General features: G+C 39.5%; 1 protein-coding gene across 2 annotated transcripts in view; it reads right to left on the minus strand.

Annotated features, from left to right (window-relative positions):
- The window catches only part of chd2 (chromodomain helicase DNA binding protein 2), a 69,227-nt gene that overhangs the window by 33,867 nt on the left and 7,916 nt on the right, over nucleotides 1-27,444 (minus strand). Inside the window, exons 2-10 of one of the 2 annotated variants that reach the window (XM_063005300.1) lie at nucleotides 18,645-18,876; nucleotides 15,368-15,454; nucleotides 14,203-14,264; nucleotides 9,757-9,873; nucleotides 8,760-8,915; nucleotides 6,673-6,809; nucleotides 5,312-5,537; nucleotides 2,239-2,339; nucleotides 2,074-2,115 (exon numbers count right to left, since the gene is read on the minus strand). In XM_063005300.1, coding sequence (XP_062861370.1) covers nucleotides 2,074-2,115; nucleotides 2,239-2,339; nucleotides 5,312-5,537; nucleotides 6,673-6,809; nucleotides 8,760-8,915; nucleotides 9,757-9,873; nucleotides 14,203-14,264; nucleotides 15,368-15,454; nucleotides 18,645-18,876 — 1,160 coding nt within the window. The remainder of the gene's footprint in view (nucleotides 1-2,073; nucleotides 2,116-2,238; nucleotides 2,340-5,311; nucleotides 5,538-6,672; nucleotides 6,810-8,759; nucleotides 8,916-9,756; nucleotides 9,874-14,202; nucleotides 14,265-15,367; nucleotides 15,455-18,644; nucleotides 18,877-27,444) is intronic. The other variant, XM_063005301.1, reaches the window with a different exon arrangement.

The following is a 27,444-nucleotide window of genomic DNA, read 5'->3' on the forward strand; positions in this document are numbered from 1 at the left end:
AGATCTGCGTTTGAAGCTCACTGATCTCGTTCCTGACATCACAAGTCTGTGCTCCGCTAAACAGGCGCACCCCTCACTCAAATGGTAACTGCATATATACTAGTGATGGGTCGTTCGCAAACGATCCGATTCTATTGAACGGATCTTTGAAATGAACGAAAGGAACCGAGTCTTTTATTTCTGCGCAGTTCTTATCAGCTTCGCATCAGTAGAGGGAATTATTCGTAAGCCGTAATAAGAGCTGTTTATTGTTGAAATTCGCATCCGAAAACACTTTCAGTATCGCGGAGAGCGAGCGAGACACACACACACACACACACACACACACACACAGAGAGCGCTAGTAGTATAATGACAAATAATTGAGAAATAAACTATAAACTTGTTTAATTGTGTTAAATCTGGTTCTTTCACGGCGCTTATGTTTTAAAGCAGAAACAAACACAGGCACATCTCTGTACAAGAAAGGATTTTTCTGAAACTTAATGCAATGCAACCACAGTACGTCTCTTCCCTGTAGTTTTTTCCCCTTTGAAATAAATCTTTTTTTCTCATTTAAGTGTTGTTTGAATCAGGCCTACATTTAAGGCAAGGTAGCAAAATTTTATATTAATTTCGGGGGTGTCTTATAGTTTACCTAGTAGCGCCTCCCAAAGAACGAAGAGCCATTTTTTTTGAACGGAGTCAAAAGATCCGGCTCCCTTCAAGAAGCCATAATTCCCATCACTAATATACAGTATATACACACACACACACCTAATTAATGTGTGCCATATGTGGTTCTGTGATGAGAAACATAGGTGGTACTTGGAAGTTTTGATTTGATAATGGGTGGTACTTGGTATAAAAAGTTTGAGAACAACTGCATTAGAGGAAGGTAAATTTCCGATTCAAGTCTCCTCCGACCTGTGAGCAGTCCTTAGCGGACCCTTTCTTATTCACCCATGCTTCTGCACAGGCGCCTCTATCTTCTAATCAGGGTCCTTGCACAGCGCTTGAAGACCCCACCCGGCATAGTCCGGTCATCCCGCCCTAGCAGATAGGCAGCCAATTAGAGTCTGCTGCAGGCACTGCCAATTATGCCCGCTATATGGCACCCAGCCGACCGGTGGCAATGCCGAGTTTCGAACCGAGGAGTTCAGAATTTTGGCGCTGGTGTGCTAACGGAATATCCCGCTGTGCCACCTGGGCGCCTAAGGATTGTTTTTATTTTGGCCTTGGTAAAGATTTTTGTCATAGTCTTTGGTATTGCTAAAGACTGTCATTCCTGTGAGTATTTAGCACATCCAGTGTACATTCAGTGAGCTCTCTACATAGACAGCTTTTTATTTCATCCTGTGCACTCTACCAAGAAGAAGGCTGTCCGAATTCTTAGATGCCTTAAAAAGCTGCCTTAATTCTAAGCGATAATCTGACTGAAGAACAAGGGAGCATCCAATGCTTCCTTAGCAGTGAATGCAACCCCAGCATCCAGTGTGGCACAACTTTTTTTACAAAAAGTTACAAAAACTGGCAGACAAATGGCAGCGTTCTTTTCAAATGTAAATAAATTGTCATTGATTTTTAATGTATATAAAAAGTGTCATTTATTTGCAAATTTGAGCTCGTCAGTGACAGTTTAACCATTTTCGGTACACAGAGGGAGATGTTATCTGGCATGCTAGCGGTTTGTGACGCCTCAGCCCACTGGTTTGAATGGCCTGAGACTAACTGTGTTAGCTTAGTAAACGAAAACTGTGGTGACGTAATCGCTGTCTAAGTGGTATGTCTAAATAACCTGCCTTATAAGTTGCCAATGTCTTATTAGAATCCTCTCTACTTAGGCAGCTGCCTAGGTAGGCAATAGGCAGCAAGGCAGCTCAAGTTTTTGACAGACCCTCAGTCAGTATGTGTTTAACAGACACAGGTATTCTGCAGGTATCACAGAAGGGGGATATTCCCCCCCATTACAAAATATGAATGCATTAATTGTGTGTCCAATGCGGTATCTCGTACAGACCACCTGATCAAATTGTTACAAACTTAATTGTTAGCATGTACAGACTTTAAATAAAGTAAGATAAAAACACTTACATGGAAAATCAGAAGGTTCTTGTAACTTTCCTGTTTTTACAGCTGTAAAAAACATAAAGGTATAAAATTACAAGTCACCTTAATCCACGCAGCCTCAGCAGGTGATTCTAAAGACATTAAGGGTTTTACATGAGCCTATAATAACAAAGCACAACTGGTACTTACCGATAACTCTCTCCACGATATGGAACTGCTTGTTCAGATCAATGGTTAATTCCTGTTGACAGTTGTAAAACTCTAAATCTTCAGGTGATGCTTTTCTCAACCTGTAAAAACACCAGTGTGTTTATTTATATAATATAATAATTTTCAAATGCATTTTCAGGTCAGTTTTCAGGTCAGTTTTATATACAGTGTATCACAAAAGTGAGTACACCCCTCACATTTCTGCAGATATTTAAGTATATCTTTTCATGGGACAACACTGACAAAATGACACTTTGACGCAATGAAAAGTAGTCTGTGTGCAGCTTATATAACAGTGTAAATTTATTCTTCCCTCAAAATAACTCAATATACAGCCATTAATGTCTAAACCACCGGCAACAAAAGTGAGTACACCCCTAAGAGACTACACCCCTAAATGTCCAAATTGAGCACTGCTTGTCATTTTCCCTCCAAAATGTCATGTGACTCGTTAGTGTTACTAGGTCTCAGGTGTGCATAGGGAGCAGGTGTGTTCAATTTAGTAGTACAGCTCTCACACTCTCTCATACTGGTCACTGAAAGTTCCAACATGGCACCTCATGGCAAAGAACTCTCTGAGGATCTTAAAAGACGAATTGTTGCGCTACAAGAAGATTGCCAACACCCTGAAACTGAGCTGCAGCACAGTGGCCAAGATCATCCAGCGTTTTAAAAGAGCAGGGTCCACTCAGAACAGACCTCGCGTTGGTCGTCCAAAGAAGCTGAGTGCACGTGCTCAGCGTCACATCCAACTGCTGTCTTTGAAAGATAGGCGCAGGAGTGCTGTCAGCATTGCTGCAGAGATTGAAAAGGTGGGGGGTCAGCCTGTCAGTGCTCAGACCATACGCCGCACACTACATCAAATTGGTCTGCATGGCTGTCACCCCAGAAGGAAGCCTCTTCTGAAGTCTCTACACAAGAAAGCCCGCAAACAGTTTGCTGAAGACATGTCAACAAAGGACATGGATTACTGGAACCATGTCCTATGGTCTGATGAGACCAAGATTAATTTGTTTGGTTCAGATGGTCTCAAGCATGTGTGGCGGCAATCAGGTGAGGAGTACAAAGATAAGTGTGTCATGCCTACAGTCAAGCATGGTGGTGGGAATGCCATGGTCTGGGGCTGCATGAGTGCAGCAGGTGTTGGGGAGTTACATTTCATTGAGGGACACATGAACTCCAATATGTACTGTGAAATACTGAAGCAGAGCATGATCCCCTCCCTCCGGAAACTGGGTCGCAGGGCAGTGTTCCAGCATGATAATGACCCCAAACACACCTCTAAGACGACCACTGCTTTATTGAAGAGGCTGAGGGTAAAGGTGATGGACTGGCCAAGCATGTCTCCAGACCTAAACCCAATAGAACATCTTTGGGGCATCCTCAAGCGAAAGGTGGAGGAGCGCAAAGTCTCGAATATCCGCCAGCTCCGTGATGTCGTCATGGAGGAGTGGAAAAGCATTCCAGTGGCAACCTGTGAAGCTCTGGTAAACTCCATGCCCAGGAAGGCAGTTCTGGGAAATAATGGTGGCCACACAAAATATTGACACTTCAGGAACTTTCACTAAGGGGTGTACTCACTTTTGTTGCCGGTGGTTTAGACATTAATGGCTGTATATTGAGTTATTTTGAGGGAAGAATAAATTTACACTGTTAAATAAGCTGCACACAGACTACTTTTCATTGTGTCAAAGTGTCATTTTGTCAGTGTTGTCCCATGAAAAGATATACTTAAATATCTGCAGAAATGTGAGGGGTGTACTCACTTTTGTGATACACTGTATATAGACCGTTTCAAATGAATATTCATGAGTCCAGGAAGTGACGTAGATGTTCCTAAGACGCTTCCGCTTGGTGGTAAACAGCGCTCAGAACAACAGCGATTGACCACAACTGCTTCAATTCCTTTGCGTTAGTTCAGGTGTGATTTATTGACAGTATGTCTAAATTAAAGTTAGGAACATGTTGTTCGGTTGTCGGATGTTCCCTCAGGCCGGGTACAAAATTGCTTTCAGAAATAAAGGTGAACAGATTTCCAAAAGAACGCACAGTGAAACACTTGGATTGCTGCTATAAATAGAGACGGCTGGATACCCACCATCAACTCTTATAATTAATGTAATATACTGTATATTATTTCATAATAAATATTGTGAACAAATGTACTCACTTGAACGCTGTTCTCATGGTGTCTTGTCCCTGACGTTTAGCTTACGTGTATTAAAATACGCAGGCGCTTAATATTTGTATTAATAGTACAGAATAAACATAAACCTAACATAAGCCTTAAAAAGTTTACATTCCCCTTATAATACTGTGTAAAAGCCATAACTGTATAGGACTATATTTTGGGGAAATGTCACTATATGGAATTATATTAACAGCTTAATAAGCTTAGCTTCATTATTAAATGACATGTAAAGAAACATGGTTCTACTTTTGTAATACAAAAAGTAAATAAACTATTTATGAATACGTTGTGCTTACTGTAAAATATTTCATGTATTTCCAGTTAGGCTATAAAAAATAGTTTTAGCATTAGCTAATATGTTTTAATTCAGATGAGAAGTAATTCACTGTGGTTTGTCATATTTTTATCATATTATAATGGCTCTTAGCTCAACAGACACAAAAGGGGAGATGACACAATAATGATTTTAATAATTAATTGTATGCGTCCAAACTGCGGTGTGCTTTCACTGCCTCTCTGGTGTAAACACACTCCGTTTCAACAAGGTAGTGATACACGGCTGGGTATGTTACCTCAGGCAAACGTTTTAGGTCAGAGGAAAAACACTGACTTCTTAAATTCTCCTCAAAAGTGGCTGGTAAAGTTACTTGATGATCTATCATTCATTTCTGCTTATATCGCGTTTGTTCCGTGTTCGGGAGACTCGCAAAGTACGAGCTCGTCATGTTGACAGCTGGATGGATGTTGAAAAATGGCGCTACCGGAAAGGCGAAAGGAACAGACATGCGCAGTAGCGTTGTTATTGTTTACCCTCATTGAAACGGTCTATACATATACACACACAACAATGCTGCTTCTTACCAAGCATTGAGCTCATCATTCTTCTTTTTAAAGTTCTCCAGCTTCTTCATGCCCTTGACCTTCTGCTGAGTGAGTGAGTCCAGACTTTCCCATGTGTTGTGGATATAGGACCAGCCCTTCCATTTGATCAAGAACAGCGTCTCACCTTCATCCTTCTCTGGGTCAAAATCTGCTCCAGGGTCTCCGTTTTCTTCCACAGCATACAGTGTGGTGGTAGCTCCAGTAGCTGTGTAAAAGGAAACACTAAATATGAGGATGCATGCTGCAACATGGGTTGCATGATATAACTGTATAAAGAATACAATAGTAATCAACACAGACAAAGCAATTCAATCTTTAATTTAGCTGATTGTCTTACAAATCATTTCAAGTAATCATGTCTAGCCATGGTAACGTATTGATTTGCAATAGCTATGCTAGATTTGAACTAGTATAGTTCCGGCCATCCGGCTGGGCTGGATCGTTGTTCACAGGGTGGGAAAAGCCAGACCGAGTTCCTCATAACTGGTGCAATTCTGACCTCTGCTGGCTGATTAATGGCGCCTGCACAGAGTTAATGAATAATGCCGATCAGGGTGTGGAACCTGACCCGCATATGAACTCGCCTCTTGCAGGTGAAAAGATGCAGTCGGTACTGAACACGTGACGGGGTTGGACTTGTGTCAGTTGTGAAGCTCCTCGGTCAGCAGTGGAGGGTTGTATCGGTAGAGGCGAAGCATAATGAAATCAGGGTAATTGGATATGACTATATTAGGGAGAAAATTGGAAGTAAAAAAATGCTCAAGTGGCACCGCTCAAGTGGCGCAGCGGTAAAATATGCTAGCACAACAAAGCTGGGATTTCGAATACATCGTATCGAATCTCAGCTCTGCCATCTGGCTGGGCTGGGCGGCTATATGAACAACGTTTGGCTGTTGTTCATCCAGGGAGGGAGCTGGACAGGGACCTCACTACGACCTCTGCTGGCTGATTGATGGCATCTGCACAGAGTACAGGAATGATGCTGATCAGGGTGAGGCTCTCCGTGCACAAGGCTGATCCGCATATGAACTCGCCTCGTGCAGGTGACAAGATGCAGTCGGCTACTGCTCACATGTCGGAGGGTGCATGTGTCAGTTCGCTCTCCACCAATCGGGGCGGAGGTCAGCACCAGTAGAGAGGAAGCATAACGCAATTGGGTAAAAATTGGACACGCTTAATAGGGAGAAAAAAGGAAGAAAATGCTGCCATATTGTAGATGTTTGGATTGATTTTCTGGTGTGACAGGTTTTAATTTACATCCTCGTTATACTATAACTTTAAAAGTGTTCCATCTCGAATAACCGACTGGCCTAAATTATTAGATTGATCTATTCAATTACCTCCTTTCCGGCCAGTCCTAGTGTCCATGACCTTTTCGATGGTCTCACTGTCATCATCCTGCACTTCTTCTGCTCCTTCAGCCATCTCAATAAGGTCATCAGAATCAGTCTCAAAATCATGCTGGTCTTCTTTATAGCTGTAAATGTAAAGTGTGTAACAATGTGTGTACAATAAAAAAAAACAGGCAATGAAAAAATGTATTTGTTTGGATTTTAAAGCCATGTTTAACATGTAAGTGTCATTTAATGGCAAGACAGGTATCGTAGCCACTTGTAGACTTTTCCTGTAAAATATTGGGACACCTTTTAATCACTGAATTCAGGTGTTTAATTCAGTCTTGTTGCCACGGGTGTATAAAATCAAGCACCTCGCAATGCAGTCTGCCCTTTTCAAACAAAGAATGGATCATTCTAAAGAGCTCAGAGAATCCAAGTGTGGTACTGCAATAAGATGCCACATATGCAGGGAATTCTTTCTCTCCTAAATATTCCACAAGCAACTGTGTGGAATTACTGAAAAGTGGAAGTGTTTAGGAACCACAGTGCCATTTGATTTTAATAGGAATGCAGAAAAACGGCCAAACATCATTCACCTACCAGTTCATATCAGTGGACGAGATACTCGATTTGTTATATCCAATCTTCCCAGTTATTGGAAATCAAGAAATATTATAGCCACTTGCTGTTTGTTTGTTTGTTTGTTTATTAGGATTTTAATGTCATGTTTTACACTTCGGTTACATTCATGACAGGAACGGTAGTTACTCGTTACACACAAGGTTCATCAGTTCACAAGGTTACATCGAACACAGTCATGGACAATTTTCTATCTCCAATTTACCTCAGTTTCACGTCTTTGGACTGTGGGAGGAGGCCAAAGCACCTGGAGTAAACCCGCACAGACACAGGGAGAACATGCAAACTCTACACAGAAAGGACCCGGACCGCCCCACCTGGGGATTGAACCCAGGGCCTTCTTGCTGTGAGGTGACAGTGCTACCCACTTAGCCACCGTGCCGCCCGTAGCCACTCGATGAGCAGCAAGGGAGTTTTTATGTTATATTTATACTAAGTATTTATTTTTTATTTATTTAATTAGGATTTCAACGTCATGTTTTACACACCTTGGTTACATTCATACATACACAAGACTGATCAGTTTAAGTTTATTGTCAAACACATTTACATTTTCAGTATTTAGCGGACGCTTTTATCCAAGGCGACTTACAGTACTGTGGCATTATATTGTCTAAGCAACTGAGGGTTAATGGACTTGCTCAAAAGCCCAACAGTGGCAACCTGGCAATGGTGGGGCCTAAACCAACAACCTTATGATTACTAGTCCAGTACCTTAACCACTAAGCTACAACTTCCCTACACAAACACAGTCACGGGCAATTTTGTATCTGCAGTTCACCTCACTTGCATGTCTTTGGACCGTGGAAGGAAACCAGAGCTCCTGGACGAAACCCACACAGACACTGGGAGGAACATGCAAACTCCACACATAAAGGATCGTGATTGCTCCACCTGGGAATTGAACCCAGGACCTTCTTGCTTCTTGAAAGTGCTACCCACCAAACCACTGTGCCTCTCCTATACTAAGTAAGTTATTAAAAATTAATACAGATAGTCAAAGGTGTTCATCTGAGGCTGACGTTGCTGAAGAGTTTCTTTTTCTGCTTTGCCAACGTTATGCTCTGCCAATGCAGATTTAAACATGCATCATGCACCATCTGATAATCTTTACCACAGTCTCAATATTATTTATTTATTAGGATTTTAACGTCATGTTTTACACACTTTGTGTTTGATGTTAAACTTGTGAACTGCTGAATCTTGTATGGCCAGTGGGAAACCCACGCAGACACGGGGAGAACATGCAATCTCCACACAGAAAGGACCCAGATCGCCCAACCTGGGGATCGAACCCAGGACCTTCTTGCTGTGAGGCGACAGTCTCAATATTAAACAAAAATATCAATGGTAAAACATTTCATCAAGCAGATAGTACATCAGTCTACCTGTTTGTAATAGAATATTAAAAAATGCATTTTCAGATGGGGAAAAAAGAGATAAACCCTTACCTGACTTTAGTTGCTGTTCTTCGTCGAGTTTGTCTCTTTGGAGTATCCTCATCATCGTCGTCGTCGTCTTCATCCTCATCCTCGTCCGATGACTCCTGCTTTCTGCCTTTCCGCCCTTTTTGAGCCTGCTTACTTTTGGATGATTTGGTCTGTGGCCTGGAATTGTTGGATATAAATGAAAACAAACACATACAGACAAAATTCATTTTTAAAAAGACTTCTTTGGGATGCTTCTCTTTTCCTACACCTTTGCCCTATAAAACAGTGTAGCGATTGGTTGGGGGGGGGCCCTCTTAGCCTGACTTATGTGCCAGTGGCCTTAAGACAGCTTTTAAAAACTGAACAACAATCAAACAACCCACCAGGCCTGAAACACACGTGCATAAAGAGATCAAATCAGTTAATGGATCAAGCAGACGGACCCAAAACACCACCACCAGATTTATTACGTGAGGCACCAAATTTAACCCTTATGTTCTGTTCTTCACTACTTGACATTAGACGTGCATTGTCTACATTGATTTAATTGCAATTTGATTGTATTTGTTATCCAATTTATCTCATACTCATGTCATTACCCAGCATTGTAAATAATACCTAAAGGGGTACACACACAACCCATCAACTTTCGATGGCTGGTGTGTTTGCATAATGCCTCCTTATGTAACTTCTTATATTTACATAAGCATTGGGCAGACAGTGACAGCACAAAAGGCTAGCCTGTTCCATGATGCTTGATCGGCCAATAGCACCGATCAAATTCAAACCCCAGATGTTAGCAGTGGTAGGCTACCTTACTTTATCATTGTGCCCTTAACAGGAACAGAACATAACAGTTAAAAACAAGCCTTAATGGAATGACGTGTCAGATGAAATATTAGTCGTGCTAAAATGTGTTAGTTATTTTGTTCAGTTTTAATTGCCAATGAAGGCATTTCTTATTGTCTAACACAGCAAGCATGAGCTGTCTGAAGGCCAGGCTTCGCTACACTCTTACCTTCTAGCAGGAAGTCGTCTGGATCTAACTTTTTTTCCTTGCGGCTCACTGTCTGAACTGCTTCCATTTTCCTCATCATCCTCGTCGACCGAGTCATCATCATCATTCCAGGTATTTCTTTTAACACAGAAATACCACAGTTTTCACCCGGGTGGTCTGGCAATTACTTTAGTTACGCTATCATGCTGCCGTTGGGGTCGGCATCTACCAGCACCACTGAACAGCACCTATCTAAGAGAGCCACTGACGGGGGTTCAGTGGACTTACCTCATTCAGCATGTACCAAGTCCATCACATGCTGTTCCCTTCTCACTACACAATGGATACAAAAAGTCTACTGTGTAAGAGGGGGCGTGACTGCAGGTCCTTTATTCCCACAGCTATCAGGGCTTACAACAACATGTAATATATAACTCATAAATACATTTACAAGTCATATAGTGCAATACAAAAAGTGCAATATGTAATATATTATTCATATTTTCATGTATATATCATATTCACAATAATGAGTACATCACTTTTTTTTAAAGGGAATCCTTTTAGTGTAAATACCTGCACACTATGTGTGCAACTTTGTCTAGCAGCAGCTTCTTTTTTTCAAGTTTTTCACGTGATTGTATTTTTATGTTTTTACCACCTTTCTTTTATACAGTAGACCCTTGACTTACGAACTGAATTGGTTCCAAAGGGCTGTTCTTAAGTCAAAATGTTCGTTAGTTAAACCTATTTTTCCCATAAGAAATAATGTCAATAGAATTAATCCGTGCCAGATCTCCCAAACCCCCCCTTACCTAACCTTTCTAATGTCTTAAATGGTCTTTTTTGTTATAAATAAAAGTATATTTTCCCTTACATCTTAAATTATAGAATAGACATTCCTGTAATAAACAATAATGAACAACAATACACAGTAGTACTGTACATAACACACACATCACATTTCAGTACAGTACGTGTGCTGTACTATACACCATAATAAATTTCCTTCTTTTTATATAAAATGTATCTACCAGAAACAACGATAACTCTCATATTTCTCTATTATTTCCTTCTTTATTTCAGTAGTATTATATTTTATAGGTGTAATTGCACGAAATAAAGAATATTTTACAATTTCCTTTTTCTCTCTCACTAACTGTCTCCTCTGTCTGATACACAGTGACAGCTACTGGCAGGAGTAATTATACAACAACAAATAGTAATAGATTTGTTCATTTTCTCAGCACTACGCTTTCTCTGAACATTCTTTGGGGCCATTTTAATATTAAATTTTACAAAATATAAAGAAAACACTGAAAAAACACTGTCCGCTGTCCGAATGTTCGCTCACTGTATGTATATTTATATATATATATATATATATATATATATATATATATATATATATATATATATATATATATATATATATACACACACACACACACACACATGTATATATATATATGTGTGTGTGTGTGTGTGTGTGTGTGTGTGTGTGTGTGTGTGTGTGTATATATATATATATATATATATATATATATATATATATATATATATAGAGAGAGAGAGAGAGAGAGAGAGAGAGAGAGAGAGAGAGAGAGAGAGAGAGAGAGAGAGATGGTCAGAGTCAACTTGTTCGTGACGTCACGTGTTTCGCAAATTTCGGTTCGTCATCCGAAATGTGTTCGTACGTTCGTAACTCAAGGGTCTACTGTAGTTTAAAAGAATCCACACATTTTCTATATAGCTAACATCTTTGCAACAAATGTTTGGATCAGGATTCAGCACACTGCACCACAGTTTACCTCTCTTTACACTAGAGCGTGACGAGACGACAAATTGCTATTTATTTCCTCATTTATTTCCTAGGTTAAGGAACATCGCAACGACTCAATTTCGACTAAAAGCAGCAAACAAAGATTAGAGTGTCAGGCAATATTTGGCTCTGGTTGTTTTTTTTTATTAATTATATTTTGTGAACATATAATACACTCTCAATATGTCTTAACAAACCCTGTTATTTTATTAGCATGAATAACACCCAAGTGACATAAAAACAGAAGCTAATGTTATGGACTGCACATTGTTTTCTTTTTCTTCATGGGAATTGAAATTCATGTAACTGAGATTTAACCTACAAAATCGATTCAGCCTTCAGACAAAATGGTTAAGAAGGAATCTTAATTGACAAGTAAAATTTATGATCAGTGCACCTTTCATTTGTTTGTTTGTTTTGATTTTAATGCCATGTTTAACACATTTGTGTCATGGCATAAACGGTATTATGTTTGAGTCTGCTTATTGTAGCTTGTCTATATATTGTAGGTCTATTTTTTTTTTTTTTTTTAATGGCATGATTTGGATTATGTTTGAGTCTGCTTATTGTAGCTTGTCTATATATTGTAGGTCTATTTTTTACTTTCATTTTTATTTTAATGGCATGATTTGTATTATGTTTGAGTGCTTATTGTAGCTTGTCTATATATTGTAGGTTTCTTTTTTACTTTCATTTTTATTTTAATGGCATGATTTGTATTATGTTTGAGTCTGCTTATTGTAGCTTGTCTACATATTGTAGGTCTATTTTTTACTTTCATTTTTATTTTAATGGCATGATTTGGATTATGTTTGAGTCTGCTTATTGTAGCTTGTCTACATATTGTAGGTCTATTTTTTACTTTCATTTTTATTTTAATGGCATGATTTGGATTATGTTTGAGTCTGCTTATTGTAGCTTGTCTACATATTGTAGGTCTATTTTTTACTTTCATTTTTATTTTAATGGCATGATTTGGATTATGTTTGAGTGCTTATTGTAGCTTGTCTATATATTGTAGGTCTATTTTTTACTTTCATTTTTATTTTAATGGCATGATTTGTATTATGTTTGAGTCTGCTTATTTTAGCTTGTCTACATATTGTAGGTCTATTTTTTACTTTCATTTTTATCTTAATGGCATGATTTGTATTATGTTTGAGTCTGCTTATTGTAGCTTGTCTATATATTGTAGGTCTATTTTTTATTTTAATTTTTTATGGCATGATTTGTATTATGTTTGAGTCTGCTTATTGTAGCTTGTCTGTATTGTGGGTCCATTTTTTATTTTCATTTGAATTTTTATGGCTGCAAGAACTATTCTCAAGACAACTGTCCTTCTGTTTTCTTTTATGGTTTTAGGCACGTGTACTTGTATTATGTGTAGCATTACAAAAACCTAACTTAAATAAGGGGGAAAAAAATGACAAACCAGGACTTTAAAGAACTGCAGACACCCTGTGATATAAAAAAAAGTCATCTGTGAAGTTCATGTAGACGTTTCCTTTAATGCACTACTGACTCCACATACAATTTATTGACAAAAGTATTGAGACACACCTCTTAATGATTGAATTCAGGTGTTTTATTTAGTTTCATTGCCACAAGTGTACAAAAATCAAGCACCTAGCCATGCACTCTGCCATTACAAACATTTGTGAAAGAAGGGGTCATTTTTAAAGAGCTCAGTGAATTTGAGCGTGGTACCGATGTAACAATTTGTGGAATTTTTCCCCTCCTAGATATTCAAATGCTTCAAACGCTGTGCAAGGGCCCTGATTAGCAGATAGGGGCGCCTGTGCAGAGTGCATGGGCGAAAAAAAGGGGTCCGCTAGGGTCTGTGCATGTGTTGGAGGAGGCGTGAGCAGCAACATACCCTCCTCGAATGCAATCAGATATCCCCAGCGGTGAATGGGAGAAAATGAATAAATAAATAGAAAAAAGTGGAAGTGTTTAGGAACCACAGTGACTGTCACAAAGTGACAGACCACATGAAGTTACAGAGCAGGGTGATTAAAAGTCACCAACGCTCTGCTGACTTAATGCCAGAGGAGGTTTGGAACTGTCTAGTTATTAACATCAGCACAAAACTGTGCAAGGAGTTTCATGGCACTGGTTTCCGAGCTGCTCAGCATGCAAGCATAACATCACCAAGCACAATGCAAGTGTCAGATAGAGAGGTCACCACAAACCCTGGGGCAGTAGAAAGGTGTTCTGTGGAGTGATTAATCACGCTTATCTATCTGGAAGTCTGATTGACAAGTCTGGGTTTGGCGAATGCCCGGATAACGTTACCACCTTGACTGCATTGTGCCAACTGTAAAGTTTAGTGGAGGAGGGACAGTGCTATGGTGCTATGGGGTTAAGCTCCTTAATTCCAGTGAAGGGAAATCTTAATGCTCAAGCATATTAGACATTTTGGACAATTGCATGCTTCCAACTCTGTGGGAACATTTTGGGGAAGGCCTTTTTCTGTTTCAGCATGACTGTACCCCAGTACACAAACAAGGGTCCATAATGGATAGGTGTAATCCATTATGTGTAATTGTCAAGTGTAATTTTAGGTGTCCCAATACTTTTGTCCATATAGTGTACATTATACAGACACCAATAAACACACACTGCTCCATTCTACTTGTACTCACTCTTTTTTCTTCTTCCGTGACACTCTTCTTTTAGGACTTTCACTCTCAGACCCACTGCTGCCCTGCAAATGGTGGACACACACATTTCAGCTCTGATCTAGTCTTAGCTAAAAATGCTTGTACTTTTTTATATTTTTGCAATTTTCTCCTAATCTCTCTTCAATTTTAGTCATATCCAATAACCATGATTGTATTACGCTTCCTCTCTACTGATGTTGACCTGCACTCCTGACTGGGGAGAGCCGAGACCGACACACGCCCCCTCCGACATGTATGCAGTGGCCGACTGCATTTTTTCACCTGCACGAGACGAGTTCATATGTGGATCAGATACACGCACAGAAAGCCACGCACTGATCTCCATTATCCCTCATCTTTGTGCAGGCGCCAATCAATCAGTGTGTTATTATATTTATGTTATTTTCAGTGTCAAAAACAACTCTATTATTTTACATTAGCCTGAAATAACTGCAGTTCCATGGGACCATGGATCACATTAACAGGTTTCCCATACATCCTTATGAGAAGAAATACCTTGAAACTCAACGCCTTTTAAACTCAACACCAGTCCCAGAACCAACTGATGTTGAGTTTCAAGGTACCACTGTACTTAATTCACTTGAATAAAATACTTCAATAAAAATACTTAAAAAGTAATTAAACAACACTTAAATAATATAATTAAGCCGTACAGGTGGCACAGCGGTAAAATACGCTAGCACACCAGAGCTGGGCTTTCAAATACATCGTATCGAATCTCGGCTCTGCCATCCAGCTGGGCTGGGCAGCTACATGAACAACATTCGGCTGTTGTTCATCCAGGGAGGGAGCCGGATGGGACCTCATAACTGATGCAATTAAGACCTCTGCTGGCTGGCTGATTGTGTCTGCACAGAGTAGAGGAATAATGCGATTAGGGTGTGGCTCTCCATGCACAAGGTTGATCTGCATATGAACTCGCCTCATGCAGGTGAAAATATGCAGTCGGCTACTCCACACGTGTTGGAGGGGGAGTGTGTCAGTTCACTCTCCTCAATCAGGGCGGGGGAGAGCAACAGTAGAGGGGAAACATATTGCAATTCGGTATAAATTGGACATGCTAAAAACCGGGAGAAAAAGGGAGAAAAATGCATAAAATACTTTCAATTTAATTTGGATGACAAACCTCTGCCCCAATGTTCAGACGAGCTGGCTCCTGTCTGCTCCTATTGGACCTTCTAACACCATAAACATCTGGATGTTCCTCCCACATCTGCAAACAATTGAAATCAAACATAACCTTTTTTTGCATTTTCCATGAGATTCTCTTACTGAACTAAGACATCAAGTACAAATAACTAAAGACTTTTGTCCTCTGGTATTGTGATCTGAGAAAATACAGCAATGTAAGTAAATATTAATTTAAGTTAATAAATTTAGGATTTTGATTAATCTGTCGTAAATGCAGCAGAAATTACGATCCTTGTCCATCTGATCATTTGTCCATGTAACTGATTATATTTATATTTTGAATTGACATTACCCCTCCTATTTATCCAGGCTTGGGACCAACATTAGGGTGATTTAAGGGTGCATTAAGGCAGGGGTTTTCAACCTTTTTGGACATGCGCCCCCTTCCGTGTCTCGACCGCGAATCTGCCCCCCCCCCCCCCCCCCCACCCACCCACCCACCCACTCGAACTTGTGCCCCTCCCCCCCAATCGCACAGAAATCATTGAGAAAGCTCTTGACAAGCTAAAATAACATAATTAACGTTGTGCACATCATACAGTCCCTGACAGAAGTCTTGTCGCATAAGGACATAGTAACTTAAAATGGTATATAACTTTATTTGTAATCAATCAATTGTTACAATAAATGGTTCACTTTAATGTCAAGGGCTTTCACATTAATAACTGGGTGCAAAATGAAACTGTCAAAAAGTGTCCTGATGTCCACAGCTTGGTAAAGCCCATAACATCTGTTTTTGCAAGGACAAAAGTCTTGTCGTGTCTTTAAATGATTCAACCAATCACAGATTAGAGCTTCACCTGGGACAAATAATGTAATTAACACATTCCCAGGTGTGTATAAAAAGAACCCCAGCACACCAGACTTTCATGTGAAGTGCAACCTTACCTCTGACAACATGTCAAAGATTCAACCACAAAAGTGCTGATCATCAAGACCTTGAAGACCAAGTCTGCTGCTGAGGTGGCAGACATCTTTAATGTATCCAAACGTCAAGTGGAGAGAATAAGAAAAAGATTTCAAGAAACTGGGGACGTTCATGACAAGCCCAGGTCAGGCAGACCCCTTAAGACAACTGTTCGAAAGGACCGTTTGTTGCTTCGACAGTCTAGGGCCAGCCCTTTTTCAACTGCAGCGGAGCTACATGAGAACTGGTCACCAGAAAACGCCGTATCTACAAGAACAGTTTGTCGAATTCTTTCACGCAGTGGTCTTCATGGCCGAATTAGTGCTCAGAAACCAGCATTAAACAGAAGACAACAAAAAAATCGTGTCGCATTTGCCAAGGCCCACAGCTTGCAGAAAGGATGGACAGTGGAGAAGTGGCAGAAGGTTGATTTTTCTGATGAATCATCCATTGAACTGCATCCCAATCGCCGCAAATACTGCAGAAGACCTGTTGGAACCCGCATGGACCCAAGATTCACCCAGAAAAGTTTGGTGGAGGAAAAATCATGGTTTGGGGTTACATCCAGTATGGGGGTGTCCGAGAGCTCTGCAGAGTGGATGGCAACATCAACAGCCTGAAGTATCAAGACATTCTTGCTGCCCATTACATTCCAAACCACAAGAGAGGGCAAATTCTGCAGCAGGATGGTGCTCCTTCTCATACTTCAGCATCCACATCAAAGTTCCTGAAAGCAAAGAAGATCAAGGTGCTCCAGGATTGGCCAGCCCAGTCACCAGACATGAACATTATTAAGCATGTCTGGGGTAAGATGAAGGAGGAGGCTTGGAAGATGAAACCAAAAGATCTTGATGAACTCTGGGAGTCCTGCAAGACTGCTTTCTTTGCCATTCCAGATGACTTCATCAATAAGTTATTTGAGTCATTGCCAAGACGTATGGATGCAGTCCTCCAAGCCCATGGAAGTCATACACGATATTAATTATTTTTTCCAAGGCACCATGGCTATGTTCTAATGTTATTGTAGCATGTTTGTGTATTCAAAATAAAGTACATGTATAATTTCAACATTATTTTTGAATACGACAAGACTTATGTCCAAGCAAAATCTGACCTTTCTGTCCTAATTAAATGATAAAACTCAATGAATGATACAAAACTTTCTTTTGGTATAATAAGCATAATCTAGAGGGCTTTGCCTTTCATATAAGCCAGTTCTGATTTCAATTGATCAACTACAAGTCAAGTTATTTTTTGTTGTTCCTACAACTTGGATAAGCGACAAGACTTCTGTCAGGGACTGTACATACGATGCAATTTTGCTGATTGAAATATTTACTTTAAAAGGATAATACAGCCCGATCCCATCTGAGCCGATTCTATAAGCACATTATATAAATTCGTGGTTCACTTTCGTAAATCGTAAGCAGTTCTTGCTTTTGATGTAGATGAGAGCAGAAAACGTTACTTCACAGAGCCAGGCAAAGGCAAAAGTACATCAATTACTAAGTTCGTTAGTTCAGGATCATCTGCTTTGTCTGACTACACTTTTAGCTCCACAGGCAGAACGAGTCTGACTCGGTTACTGCTCTGTGGTAATAGTCAGTTTAATTAAGCCTGAGCTTTTTAAGGTAAGCGAGTCACACAGAATGTTACATTTATTAATAACAGTAAAAACGGTGAGCTGACTGAGAAAAGAAACTTACGATTCGGTTCAAATGAATTGACTCCTGACTCACTTATAGCGACACTATGAACAGAGCTACACCTTAAAGACACACACACGTACTATAACAGCAGTCATTGTTTTTGTCTCTTATCTTCACCGTTAGCCCTATTTTTAAGGGTTTTTTCAGATAACATTAAACGTGTGTGTGTGTGCGTGATCAAATATGTCTCCTGTGGGTAAAAAATTAATTGCTTAAGTTGTAGAAGTAAAAAAATCTCGTAATGCCACGCCCCCCCAGACAGGCCCCGCAGGTTGAATTAAGGAAACGGGTGTGATTTTTACCTTTCTTATAAGAGCCCCCCTTCCCAAAACCATATAAAACCCTACACATATAAAACAGATTATTTAAATACAAGAAATGGCCAGGGTATCTCTTGGTCATACATTGCTCAGCAAAACATTGCTCATTTTCTCTTACTACCTGAATCTTCTGCATGTTTTTGAAAGGCAATTATATAACCCAAGTACTTAGGACCTGTGGTGCTAGGTATCATTAACCTTACCAGCTATGCAACCACCCTAATTTAATTTTTAACAAAAAAAAAAAAAGTCAAGAAGTTTAGCGCCTCTCTTTACCTTCTTTACATCAGCAATGTCTTTTTTCTTGACCCGTTTTGCTTCGATCTCTTCGTTGGGATGTTGGGACTTGGAGCCAGATGAATCGCTGCCTGATTCTGAGTGGCTCTCTGACTCGGATGAGCTGTTAGACTCTGAATGGTGGGATGGAGCTCGTTCGCCGACGTGCTCACACCCCGACTGGCTTCCTGACTCCGAGCCCAAGTGGTTTGACTCCTCCGAGGCAGAGTTGCTACAATATCAAAGAACGTCAGGTTTAGAAATCAGGATGATGACAAAACTCGAAAGGTCAGGGTACAATCACACATGAGAAATGAAACAGATACTGTTACAAATCTTTAAAATCGTGTTACAGTAATCCCTCCTCGATCGCGGGGTTGCGTTCCAGAACTCCCCGCGAAGGGTGAAAATCCGCGAAGTAAAAACCATGTGTTTATATGGTTATTTTTATATATTTTAAGCCCTAATAAACCCTCCCACACTCTTATAAATATTTCCCGCACAGTTATACAGCATAAAGCGGAATCCAATGCTTCGCTGAGCCAATCAGCACCCAGGATACGTGCTCCCCGCGTGCTCTGATTGGGTAGCTTCTCAGCCACCCGCCAATAGCGTCCCGTGCATGAAATCAACTGGGCAAACCAACTAAGCAAGCATGTATCAGAAATAAAAAGACACATTGGGTGTGTTCGAAAACCTAGGGAGCTTTCTTGCTGTCTTACTGTGTACCTAGGCAGCTGCCTCAGTAGAGAGGATTCTAATAAGTCAGTGACTTATAAGGCAGGTTATTCGAACGCGCTACTTAGATAGCGATTCCATCGGGTTTCGCGTTTAGCATTTAGCATCTTGCCATTAAAACCAATGGATTGAAGTAGCACAGCACGCTAACATGTCAATATAGCCTCCCTTCATGTACCGATTACAGTTACATTTCCTGACAAGCTCGAACTTGCAAATAAAAACACTCGGTACAAGTTTATACAAGTTAAAAATCAGTAATATTTTATTTACATTTGAAAATAACTCCATCGTTTGTTCGCACCGTCAGCCATGTTTATTTTTTTGTGAGAGAAGAGCACCCGACCCGCAATGAATGCTGGGATTGCCTTGATCACTAAGGCAGCGTCGGATGCTCCCTCGTTCTTGAGTCAAAATAACATTGAAATATTAAGATGCCTTAGAAGTGAGGATTTTAAGGCATCTAAGATTTCGAACAGCCTCCTTCTCGGAAGCGCACAGGATGACGTAAAATGCCTCTATGTAGACAGCTCACTAGTTGTCGAACACACCCCTTGTCCGCAGAAATCCGCGAACCAGCGAAAAATCCGCGATTTATATTTAGACATGCTTGCATATAAAATCCGCGATAGAGTGAAGCCGCGAAAGTCGAAGCGCAATATAGGGAGGGATTACTGTATTACGTTTTTAAAAATTGCGTACAAGCAAGCGTAACATTCTCAGATTTAGCAAACCCTAAATCAAAGTCAATCTGGCAATAGTAAATACGCATTTAATACTCTATGAAGAGAGAGCAACACATGAAACTTGGGCTTGTAACTCAGATCTCACCTTTGCTTTTTTGTTGCATATTTTAAAAGAATGTTTCAAACCACTGGATCAAACAAGCACTTAATGATGATACAAATAATACAAGCTGTAGAGATTGTTTTCTGAAATTTTTTTTATTTTTTCCTTATAATATTATCATCTGTAATATCATAAACATATCCAGTGTTAGTAAATAAGGAAGCACTTTTTAGCAACATGCACGAATATACACAGATTAGCCATAACATTAAAACCACCTCCTTGTTTCTACACTCACTGTCCATTTTATCAGCTCCACTTACCATAAAGAAGCACTTTGTAGTTCTACAATTACTGACTGTAGTCCATCTGTTTCTCTACATACTTTTTTAACCTGCTTTCACCCTGTTCTTCAATGGTCAGGCCCCCACAGAGCAGGTATTATTTGGGTGGTGGATCATTCTCAGCACTGCAGTGACACTGACATGGTGGTGGTGTGTAAGTGTGTTGTGCTGGTATGAGTGGATCAGACACAGCAGTGCTGCTGGAGTTTTAAAAATACCGTGTCCACTCACTGTCCACTCTATTAGACACTCCTACCTAGTTGGTCCACCTTGTAGATGTAAAGTCAGAGACGATCGCTCATCTATTGCTGCTGTTTGAGTTGGTCGTCTTCTAGACCTTCATCAGTGGTCACAGGACGCTGCCCACAGGTCGCTGTTGGCTGGATATATTTTTGGTTGGTGGACTATTCTCAGTCCAGCAGGGACAGTGAGGTGTTTAAAAACTCCATCAGCACTGCCGTGTCTGATCCACTCATACCAGCACAACACACACTAACACACCACCAGTGTCACTGCAGTGCTGAGAATAATCCACCACCCAAATAATACCTGCTCTGTAGTGGTCCTGGGAGAGTCCTGACCATTGAAGAACAGCATGAAAGGGGGCTAACAAAGCATGCAGAGAAACAGATGGACTACAGGCAGTAATTGTAGAAGTACAAAGTGCTCCTATATGGTAAGTGGAGCTGATAAAATGGACAGTAAGTGTAAAAACAAGAAGGTGGTTTTAATGTTATGGCTGATCGGTGTATATTAAATAAATAAGAAAACTCAATCACAATCCAGATTATATGGTGCATTAAATATATAGTGACATTAATAAGCATCAAATAAACATTTGGAAAATCTAGTTTGCTTGGCTGCTTTGTGTGCAATCGCCATCATGACACAAAAACCACAACCCCCACAGAGTTGTTCTACTGAGAAACAATCCGCTTTCTTGCGTTATATGCACTTGAATATCATGGGAAAGCTGAAGCTTTCTAATCAGTAAACCAATCAGGGCAAAGAATCAGTAGGTAAATCTAAGAATGTCTTTATTTGTTATATATACACCTACAGTCGACCCCTAAGTTACGTACAGTTTACTATACGAAAATTTCGGGTTACGAGCGATCTTTTTCAACTTAACGTGCGAACAAATTTCGGATTACGAACACATTCACTCCGACCGTCTGTCTATATACATATACAGTGAGTGAACATTCACACAGTGGACAGTGTTTTTTTTCAGTGTTTTCTTTATATTTCGTAAAATTCTATATTAAAATGGCCAAAAAGAAGCTGCAGAGAAAGAGTTGTGTTGTATATTTCTCCTGCCAGTAGGTGTCACGTGTATCAGACAGAGGGGACAGTGAGTGAGTGAGAGAGAGGAAGAAACTCGGAGTAAGTGTTCTATCTTTCATGCAATTACACCTACAAAATACATCGTTATTGAAATAAAGAAGAAAATAATAGAGAAATATGAGAGTTATTGTTGTTTCTGGTAGATACATTTTATATAAAAAGAAGGAAATGTATTATGGTGTATGTGATGGGCATTATGGTGTATGAAATGTGATGTGTGTGTTTATGTACAGTATTACTGTGTAGTGTTGTGTATTATTGTTTATTACAGGAATGTCTATTCTAGGGCTGGGTGATATGGATCAAAAATAATATCTCGATATTTTTTGCTGAATGGCGATATACGATATACCATATATCTCCATATTTTTTTATCCCATGAGTTAATAACAAAAGACACTTCTGAGACAAAGCTACATGTTCCAATTTTTTTACAGGCACTTTTATTAATATTCATGCTGGGGAAGCTTTACACAAGAATTATTTTTCCTTTAAAAAAAAAAAAAAAGTTGTTTTCTAAGGCATCTCCTGTTGTGTAATGTGAATTACAAATATATTGTCTGGCCCTTTAAGAATGTTAAGTGTACTATAGGGCGCAGGGAGCGAGTGTGTAGGGAAGATGTCGGAATGACACGGTTTCCGGCTGAGCTTGTGTGACATTAAAAGTAAAATCCCGTTAAAGTAAACCCCTCGTTAACCCCCCACCCCACCCCCACATTTGGATTTTATACATTATTTTATGTATATGTCGCCATAACATTTACATTAAAAAAAATTTTTAACGTATAGAACTCAGTTCTGTAATACAGGCAGAACTAATCGTTCATGTTACTGTGTAACTATTACAACATTTCAATCAGCGTTCTTCTTCATGCACTTTATTATTATTTAACAGCTTTATTTGTTGTTTAATTGCTGTTTGCTCCTTGTTTACTGCAGAGTTAGTTTATGCAATTTAATAATGTTTGGTTGTTTATTGGCCGACAACAAGAAATACTATAATAGAAGATAAATAAATAAATGACGTGTCGGACGTCGGGCGATCATCCAGTATAAACTAACACAACCACGTACAACATCCAGTACAGAAATCCCCATAATGTTTGTATTTACAGATAGAGCAAGTATATGCACATCACATACACAAGAGTCAGAACAACAGGAGACGCACCGCTACGTTATTATTACTTTCTCAACACTTAATGTGAAGTAAATACGTGCATTGGTATTTTGTATTGGTTTTTGAAACGAATAACGACTCGTTTTCTTGATTTTTTACTTTGGGATTTGAAGTGAAAACGAATGAAGGTACACGGAGCTGGAACCTTTTGTCTGGACTTGTTTTCGGCGTTCTCTACAGAATACATTATTCTGCTGCTCATCTGACACTTTGAATTCGAACCATCTCCAAATAATTCCAAAAAGAGGCATTATTTTTCTTTTTAGTAAGCAGCTCCTCTTCGATAGCTTCTGTCACGTCTTTATCCGTCTCCATGCTATCGCTGCCTGCAGGAATTACTGGTGAAGCGGTGGGGAGGGGGGAGTTGTGTTCAGTGAGGGAGAGAGGCGGGGCAGGTGAACATGTGCAGAGACAAACTGGGAGAAGAGAAAGACGAACTGTCTGATCTAACTGGAACGCAACATCTATATCGATATACGCGATATTGTCTTATCTTATATCGCGTATGAAAATATATCGATATTTTATAAAATCTCGATATATCGCCCAGCCCTAGTCTATTCTATAATTTAAGATTTAAGGGAAAATATACTTGTATTTATAACAAAAAAGACCTTTTAAGACATTAGAAAGGTTAGGTAAGGGGGGGTTTGGGAGGTCTGGCACGGATTAATTCTATTTACATTATTTCTTATGGGAAAAATAGGTTTAACTAACGAACATTTTGACTTAAGAAAAGCCCTTCGGAACCAATTAAGTTCGTAAGTCAAGGGCCGACTGTACATGTATAAAGTACAATGATTTTTTTTTTCTGCCAATTCCAGCTTTTTGGAAGCTGGGGTCAGAGCGCAGGGGCAGCCATTGCACAATGCCCCTGGAGCCACAAGGGTTAGGGCTCTTCTCAAGGGCCCAACAGAGGCTGCATGGCCATGAGTGAAAAATATTTAAGCTGGAATGGAATGTATGGATAAGCAAAGATTGCTGGGATCTGAATGAAATGAAAGCTATGATTCAGTTAAAGACGACAGTTTGTACATAGAGAAGACCCTATTCTTGATAAGTATGCAAAATTAATTATTAAGTATGCTTACACTGTATATGTTAATTATTATGTGGCCATGTTTGTTCATTATTATATGCTTTACATAACTAGAGGGGCAGCACGGTGGCTAAGTGTGTAGCACTGTCGTCTCACAGCAAGAAGGTCCTGGGTTCGATCCCCAGGTGGGGCGGTCCGGGTCCTTTCTGTGTGGAGTTTGCATGTTCTCCCCGTGTCTGCGTGAGTTTACTCCGGGTGCTCCGGTTTCCTCCCACAGTCCAAAAAACATACAAGTGAGGTGAATTGGAGATGCTAAATTGTCCATGACTGTTCGATATAACCTTGTGAACTGATTAACCTTGTGTGAAGATAAACTACCGTTTCCTGTCATGAATGTAACCAAGTGTAAAACATGACGTTAAAATCCTAATAAACAAACAAACATAACTAGAGTACTTTGGCTCATAAAGTAGCCTGTACTAGTATTTATTAAATTGAGTGAGGACTGTTTTTAAGTTCTAAGTTCTTAAGTTTCATTATCCTAAGAACAAGCATTCTTTTTAAAACATTTGTATTAATTTTTAACAGCTATAGTTTTATAATAGCAATTATTTTGAGTCAGATGAAGATTGGTTGCCATGTGTAAAGCCTAATGTTAAAGGACATTCTTTTCCATTTTACTGACATTGCCATCTTGCATCAACAAATGACCAAAGCAAAGTGACATTGTGATTTGTATACCTAGTTGTTATCTGTAAAAGAATTTGTAAACCTAGTTGCATATTTAAAAAACACTGTGACCTTTAACTCTGCAGTAAAATGTTTTTGCTAAGGCCTGAATTATTGGGCTTTCTCCCATGGCCTGGCAGGTTTGGAACTTTTGGACAATACTCCCACTGATGTCTCAAGGAATGTTCTTGGAAATCTGTGCAAGTGTACTTGCATGTTCACATAAATGCATCAATTTAATAATAATGATAATCATTTTTCATTCCACAATGTGTTAAACCCTTTATTGAGTCTTTGGTCCATGTTGACAAAACTGCAACTGTCTCCTTATCTCAATGATGCTCTCTATTGGATTCAGATTTGGTGACTGGAAAGGCATCTTAACCCTGCTGTACCATGGGGTCTCTGTGACGCCAATCCTCTTTGACCCATGTTTTTTCATAACCATTCCTAACCATGTGACACACGTTTGCTAGTTTTCATGTCTTATTGTTTATTTATGCTTATTTCCGTTTGGGGTCCCATGGGCCCACAGTACCTTTCATGTAATAAAGGTATTTTTCTCGTTTTGAGGTTCTGTGACGTGCGCAGCATAATGCAATGGCAAAATGATGGGGATTGTCGCACAAAGACGTTCTGGTGTCTTTAGGTGACCTAAGTGACGTCGACAGGAAAACCAGATTCATCTGTAATGAGTGCAGTAAGTCTGTGTGAAGAGCACAGCAAATGGTTGTGCAACCAACAGCAGCAGTAACTCACACATGAAGTGTTGTGCAATATTATTTGGATTTCAATTTGACCCCATGGTACGGTCAACCTAACTTTTTTAATGGTACCAGAGCAGGGTTAAATACATGGCATGGTCATGAAAACAGTCGAGCGCAGACATTACCGAGCTTGAAGTAGCCATAAGACGGCAAATTGTGAGTCAAGGGATTTACATGGCTGGCAACAATATGTTATTATTTTTTATGATGTACACTTTTACACAACACTGCTCCACACTTCTGTTGTACCCACTTTCTTTTACCTTATCACTGAATAGTTTGAAGACTTTCGCATTTTTGTGCATTTGTTGTGAATTAAGCATTCATATTTTCACACACACTGTGCAGAATCTAGAAACTGTTAAACCAGGCTGACTGTTTCTATCAACAATACTAAGGTCAAAGTCATTCACCTTACGTTCTTTACTAGTTTGTATATTAGAAATTTATGTTCCTTACTTAGTGCACTAGATAGTGTAGTAGATAATAGACTTATGTTTCTTACATAATGATTTAGGTAGCGTATTAGTTAACGGATTTAGGTTCCCTACATAGTGCACTAAATTGTATATCAAATAATGGATTTATGTTCCCTACATAGTGCACTAGATAGTATTTTAGATATGAATTTATGTTCCCTACGTAGTGCACTAGATAGTGAATTAGACCACTGGTTTATGTTCCCCACATAGTGCACTAGATAGTAGGGATGTCCCGATCACGTTTTTTTGTTCCCGATACCGATCCCGATTATTAATTTTGATCCCGATCCGATACCGAGTCTCAAACCGATACTTGTATTTTCTAGATATTGTCTAGATAAGAACTAGTTAATACTGTTCACACAGTGCACACTTCAACTACATTACAGTTATTCAGATTAATCCAGTGTATACAGTATGTTTAACAACTGAATAGCTCTGCAGTGCTGAAGGGAAAAATGCTGCATCCAAGCTATTGCTTAATGTTTTGTATTTTTACAAAATCAATCAAAATGAGTGAGATAATTACAGTTTTACTATAAACTTTACATTCGAAGAAAAAAAATATGTTTAATGCAGTGATACACTAAAAATGAACAGAAATCTGTGTAGCAGCTTAACTTGAACATAAGAAAAAAAGTTACTTAAAAGCATTACAGTAAAACCTGAATACCAAAATAAAATGGAAAGGCTCTTTTGTTATGAAGGAAAGCCAGTTCTTAAAGTGTTGTATTGTGACAATGGTTTAATGGACGTTTCTATTTGAAGTGAGTGTGTTTTGACCCTTTGGGGCTTCCATAGTGCATGGACAAGCGTGCTTGACTCAGCTGTCCGGTATTCGGTACCGTAACAGAAGAAGTTAATAAAGTTTTCTGCTCCTGACAATATGTGAATATACTGTGCATTTATTTCTTTATTAAACGAGTGCATCACTACGTTGATTTGTAAATCGGAGTGATCCTTGACTCACACACCATATAAACAGTAAAATTCTACAGTAATGAACGCAGCTCTGCTCCCACCGCCTCGTGAAACGCTCGCATTGCAAACATTACACTAAACTGTTGGACTTTCCAATTCAGCGGACATGCTGATGTAAAACAAAAGATCGGGATTAAGATCGGGTTTAGTAAAGCCGATTCCGATCAGTTAAAAAATGCCTTGATCGGCCCCGATCCCGATCTTTGAGATCGGATCATGCCTACTAGATAGTGTATTAGATAACGCATTCATGTTCACTACGCAGTGCACTAGAAAGTATGACTAGATGATGATTTGTGTTCCTTACATAGTGCACTAGATAGTGTATTACATAATTAATTATGTTCCCTACATAGTGCACTAGATTGTATATTCGATCGTAGATTTATGTTCCCTACTTTGTG

This window comes from Trichomycterus rosablanca, chromosome 11 (assembly GCF_030014385.1).
Source record: "Trichomycterus rosablanca isolate fTriRos1 chromosome 11, fTriRos1.hap1, whole genome shotgun sequence".
Classification (NCBI taxonomy): domain Eukaryota; kingdom Metazoa; phylum Chordata; class Actinopteri; order Siluriformes; family Trichomycteridae; genus Trichomycterus; species Trichomycterus rosablanca.